The following is a 6,000-nucleotide window of genomic DNA, read 5'->3' as shown; positions in this document are numbered from 1 at the left end:
TTAGTCAAAAAAGTTGGATGGATTCTCAAAAACCTAAAAAAAGTTGTAAAATTAAACAACGTTTTTTGAGGGAAGTAGCTTCTAGTCGTTGAAATTCAGAAAAGAGACGCAACTTATAACCTGTTCGATTCTTTTTATTTGGAGCTTGATTTTTTGTATATGGGTCTGTTTTCAACGACTAGTTTACTAGTCTACTCGGAGTCTAGTAGGGATCCCACCGGGTCTGTGTCTAAAGGGTGTTAAATAAGACCACATAAAATCAAGTATATAGAGAAAAAGAGTGCATTTTTCTCTACAAAACAAGGGTTTATAATTGTCAATTTAATTTATTGCATCATTACTCTTGTCTCCCGAATAAACGTCCCGAATTCATAACCAGCCGATAATTTAAAAAACCACAAAACAAAAGAAAGTCCGAAAAGATTCATTCTGACATCAAAAATCTTGAAGTAACAGACGAAGTGATTTCAAGTAAAATATGCTATATCTCGTATTCTATCTAATACATCTTTCAGGCAAAAAGTAAGTACAAAGAATAAAAGCTACTATTTATAAAAGTCATGGTAAAAATCGTGAAAAATGTTATCAATAAAAAGGCAATCAAAATGTAAAATTAGCTAAGTATCGAAGTATAAATGATCCCAAGTGACCAATGATGAAAAGAAACTAATCTCGAGAGAAACTAAACCAAGAAAAGAGGCCTATGAAAACAAATATAACTCTCTCGAGGCTTTCAGGCCACTATTCAAAACTGGTGTATGTCTTTTAATATATAAAGCCTCTTTGATGAGCAAAAATAGACGTCCCCCTGCGCTAATTGTTAAGAGAAAACAAATCCAACCCCCCGCTCTTATTAAGACCCTCCCCCCGCTGATTAAATTCGAATACTTCAATATTTTATTACAGTGTAGATAGACCTTAAACTTGTTAAAAATTTTCTTTTTCTAGTATAGGTTCTTATTTTACGTGTTCATTTGTGAAAGTTTCTTTTTTGTTGTTGAAATTGATATCAGTTAAAAAAAATTCTTTCTTCAAATTACCCCCCCCCCCCCTCTTATTCTATCCCCCCCGCTTATTATTATTTAGAAAATTTTCCTAACCCCTGCTTATTCGGTCGTTCGGACCCCCCCTCGCCGTCTATTCGGGAGATAAGAGTATAAAATTAATCTTTCTAGTTAAATTTCTTGGATTTATATAAAGACTCAAAAGGAGTGGATTAATATGCCCTAAAGTTATATTACAATAAGAACATTCGAAAAAAGATTTAAGCCTACAATGTGCTACAATCAAGGTAAAAAAACGGAAATTGTAAGTGCATTAAAGTAGGTTAGAAGGGTAGACTTAGGACCTTAGGATCTGAGATCCAAACGTTCAAAAATAGTCCAAAAAGGCTATCAGAATATAGCCGGGGAATATAGCCTGGAAGTCTTCCAACCCATCTCAAATTTAAATATTCGATTAAATTAATTTCTCGCCGGAACTTTAAATCTTGAAAAACGTTAAAATAACTGGAATTCTCGATATATCTTGACCATGATTGTAAAAATTTCAAAAAATTATTAAGAACAGCCAAGGCTGAGCCGAAATTCACGACTCTTACAAAAACGATATTGCATAAGAGTTCAGTTCAGAGGAATGAGTACAAGGTTTCGATAGTTAGTCTGAATCACGGAGACCTTTTGTATGTTTTTTATAAGCAAGGGGGAATCAAATCAAAATCTCTTAATAAAAAGCAAGTTTAGTGAAAATAATGCCTAAAATCTAAAAAATAAGTATTCAAAATCTAGACTCTAACAGCTGTTAAACATATGTTTGTATTGTATAGCCTGGTTGTAGCAACTTTAGTATTTCTCAACCTCACTCTCATGGTCCTCATGTAATATGATTTTGAATGAGTGTCAAGATCATTTTTTATGACTCGACCGAATTCAATTTGTTCCCGATGGGAAAATACCCTGGAATTTTAGCCCAACTAGGAAATTGACTTTTAATTTCATCATCATTCGAAATTCAATATTTAGAAGAAATTGCACACCAAAACTATCCTCACTGGGTTTTTTGAGCTTCGAACAATATAATTTCTAGCCCCATTGAGATTTCATATATTCTTGATTTCAATATGAATTTTTATCCCCACTAAGAAAAAAGGCTCGACCGGGGTTGTGTGAGACAGGGATGTTATGATAAATGTGAAGTACACTTAGATCAGGTAAAGTGACTCTGATCAGATGAAAACTGATGATTTATCAGTCTTTGTTTAAAGTCCAATATTGTCTAAGGAATAGGTACGATGTTATGACACTTGAGTGAGAAATTTTAGGATGTTACTGATTTTTGAACCCTTCCAGAAAGTGAATGGTTCTTTTTACCCTTCAGTGAGATTTTTGAGGTACTTTTACCACTCGTTTGTACCGAATTCTAATTTCGCCTTGGAAAAATGTATTGTGAACAGACATTAATTGACAGCTCAGATACACTTGTGAACAGTTCTAGCCAATAGTCGACAAAAGACATTCAAATCCGTTTATGTACGTTCCCATAATGTAGTTTTAATTAAAAGTTTTAAATAAACAATTTCGTATCACTGTAATGAAATGCAATCGCATCATATACAAACATCATATTTTGTTACTATGAGAATTCCCGGAATTCCCGACATAATATCATAAAAAAGAGGGAGCTTTTTAAACTGTAGGATAAGCATTTGTTTGCATTAACAGCGTAGACAGCAGACTGATACCAATTATTTTTTCTATAAACTATATCTTGTACTAATACTACGCGAGATTTAAAACATACTGGCAATGATGCAAAAAGAATTTAGAAATAACGATAGTCATATGTGTCATAGTGGTGACAATTACAACGGTAAGTCTTGTAGATACTATTCTGTTTGATTTGTTGTTTGATGTGTGCACAAAATACTAGCAAACAAACTTCATTATTGAATAGTTAACATGTATAGTAGTTGAGATGTGTTTTGAATGATTCTTTGTTTTAACTCTCTGCAGATCTTCGAATCAAAGATTTGCTAGAACATGGACATGGAATTGAGAATGAATTGACAAGGGAGTTGAACGATACTTCGCAAAGTGGTGTCCCCTTTTACGAATATCTCGTGGATGAATTATTCGATTGTAAAGCTCTACCTTCCAGGGATACAAGCGAATTTAAAAGACGACATTTTGGTGGAGGGAGTCCTTCTGATGAAGTCTTCAAAAAACTGATTGCTGAGGCTCCAGATGCTACCATACAAGAACTACGGCAGAAACTTGAAAAAATTGGGAGGAATGATATTCTGGTGGATACCAAAACCGTTAAATGTGTGTTTGTCAAGGATCTGCCAAGAAGTGTCCTAAGTGTTATCACGAAGCGTTTGGATAATAGCTGTAATGGTGTCAACTCTGGTTGGGAAGAAATTGCAGAAGAGTATGGCTATAATTATTCGCAGAGACGTGCTTTCAAAAGTGCAAGATCGAAGCCAAATGAATGGAACCCTACAAAGGCAATCTTAATGAGTGTCGCTCAGTACAAGCCCGACTTTATGTTAAAAGATCTTGTTGTAATCTTTAAAAAGATTGGAAGAACTGACTTGGCTATAACCTTGGAGAAGTTCATCACCGACTGTAAAAGTCCTGCTCAATATAATAAACGTCAATCAACCCAACATTCACAATCTCTTCAAAGCAGTCAAGAATCTGTTGACCAACGTCCATTCCCCCTCGGATTCCCCGATATTGTCAACAGTCAATCGAAAGGAAACAACATTTGCTTTAATGGTGCTGTTGCCAATGTCTACAACAAAGATGATGATGATGACCAGGAAAAAGAAGACGATGTCGTTCAAGAGCTTGGCGGTGATGGTTCCAATCTGGATGATGATGATGCAGAGCAGGAACAGGTACCAATGCTTCAAGATGATTTAGGTTCTGAGCTAAGCCAATATAAAGAAGAAGTACGTCCACCAGTGATTCAAAGAAGGCAAAAACAAAAAAAAGATGAGCAGCCCTGTCAACCAATACAAGCAGAAGAGGCTCCGACCGCTGTTCCTGAAGTTATGGGTGCAGTGGCAAAACAAGAGGAGGCAGGACAAGGAAAATTTCCTTGTAATGGGGATAATGACCTATATCAACACCCTGTCGTATGGGTTATCGTCGGAATGGTTATTTTACTGGTCACTCAAAATATTACTCAGTTCATAAGGTACTTTTTCTGACTTTTACAACCTGTTTTGCTTATCCTAAGATAAGTTTCGATATCAATAATTCAACGAGTTATATGATAACTGGATTGACATGGAATTTCCCGTATGACATTGTGTTGTCAAGCTTTGTTATCAAATGACAAGGTTTGGTATAAATTAAAATTGAATTTCAACGCCACATTTTTTATATAGCTTTTATCCATTTAGTATTTTCATAGACCATAATACACCTTTATTGTAAATTAAGGATTAAAATTTTCTATCAAAATCGAAATTCATTTCATATCAGTTATTTGTCGGCTCAGGTCATCCATCTCAAAAACTTGGGATATAGTATGTCAACACAGACAATTTAATCTAAATAAAGTTCCTCACGTGCCTGTCGAATCAGAATTTCCTTGTACATCGTTTCATATTAATATTTTTGGTCGGTTTATAAAAAGATTTTGCAGCCAATTAAGATTAAACAGAAAGGTCGTGTTCAGACCAAGGTTTAAAGTAATTAAGTCTACATGTTTCTTTTATATTCCTTTTGTATTTAGCTGCAGACTCCTCATAAGTTAAACCAAAGTTTAAAAAGGAATCACCCTCTGGTTTAAAAAAAAAGTTTTTACGATATTATCACAGTTTTTTGAGTAGACGAAATCAGAGTTCGCAAGTTAAAAGCATGCTCCTTTTGTAAATTATGAAAAAAGAACGTGAATTTTATGACTTAGAGACGCTCGGAGCGTCTCTAGCAATTTAGGCAGCTAATGGGCTTTTAATGAGAATATCATGGATCGAAGTATGGAGATTCCCATACTCCGTAAAAAAACTGTTTGCGATCTCCTCTATCAAAAACGAAGCCTCACTCAAACATTCAAAAGGGGATTCCTTTTTCCTCTTATGTAATCCATCTAAAAGATGAAATAGCAATTAAGTCGCTGCATTTCTTAATTCCCATATCAAATTAGTACTACTTACGCCTTAAACTTAAACTTTCATGTCTGAACACGACCAAAATCCTCTGCTCCTAATTAATGGTTGAGCTGCACTTGTTAACTTAGTAATAAAACGCATATACTTGTTCTTATAACCAGACGCACTACTTTTGTAATATATCATTTAATGGGCTTTAATGAACTTTGTAATAAGAAAAATTTCAAACCAGAAAAATAAAAACCTATTTAAATGCTTGTTTAAATAAAAGAGCGTATCATTACCAAAAGGTATGATGTTCTGGTAATGTTATCTTAATAAAGGTAACGCAAAAATTAATTGTAACAGCAATACACCTTTTTCGACTGTAGCTGCCAATTGTCGCGCGGGCATTCTTTTGTCCGTTTTACCACCCTTTAAACCGCCTCAGTCTTTTTTTTCGCACAAAAAAGGGTGTAAAAAAGGATTCGAGTTTAGGGGGATAGTTAAGGGCTCTGACCATAGTGAATTTTTCATAATTGCCGTTTTTAAAATGTGTTTTCTGACTGATGTAACCAACAAAACTATGGCATGTTATACATTTTCTGTTAGACAAAATATTCTTGAATCTGAAAATTCAAAAATTGCATTGAAAAAATTTGATGAAGAAGAAAATGAAGACTTTTGCGAGGAAGAGTATTTCAACTTTGAAGAGCTTAGTTTCGGCGAAGAAAAAACATTTTGAAAAAATTTTCGCAGTAGATGGTGTATCTTTTACCGAACAATAAAAATTTTTGCGGAAAATTTTTGTAAATGCTACTTTGTATCAAAATCTTCAAAATAGTGGATTTTCATCAAGTTTTCATCTGGATTGTGCTTAAAAAAACAGTCATAACTTT

The 6,000-nt window shown here is 34.2% G+C and overlaps 1 protein-coding gene across 1 annotated transcript; it reads left to right on the top strand.

Moving 5' to 3' along the window:
- The first annotated feature begins 2,698 nt into the window (after positions 1 to 2,698).
- Positions 2,699 to 4,474, top strand: LOC136806396 (uncharacterized). Its single transcript, XM_067062963.1, has 2 exons — positions 2,699 to 2,868; positions 3,012 to 4,474. The coding sequence occupies exons 1-2, from the start codon at positions 2,805 to 2,807 to the stop codon at positions 4,214 to 4,216; spliced, it is 1,269 nt and encodes a 422-aa protein (XP_066919064.1). The 5' UTR covers positions 2,699 to 2,804; the 3' UTR covers positions 4,217 to 4,474.
- Positions 4,475 to 6,000: the final 1,526 nt, after the last annotated feature.

The sequence above is a fragment of the Clytia hemisphaerica genome, unplaced genomic scaffold (genome assembly GCF_902728285.1).
Source record: "Clytia hemisphaerica strain Z4C2 unplaced genomic scaffold, Clytia hemisphaerica genome assembly, whole genome shotgun sequence".
In the NCBI taxonomy this organism is placed as follows: Eukaryota; Metazoa; Cnidaria; class Hydrozoa; order Leptothecata; family Clytiidae; genus Clytia; species Clytia hemisphaerica.
This window is presented reverse-complemented; position numbering and strand designations above follow the sequence as displayed.

Excerpts from the sequence above, each read along its gene's own strand:
- LOC136806396 (XM_067062963.1), top strand. The coding sequence starts at position 2,805 with ATGATGCAAAAAGAATTTAGAAATAACGATAGTCATATGTGTCATAGT. Across the intron at positions 2,869-3,011 it reads TAGTGGTGACAATTACAACG|ATCTTCGAATCAAAGATTTG; the intron begins GTAAGTCTTGTA and ends AACTCTCTGCAG.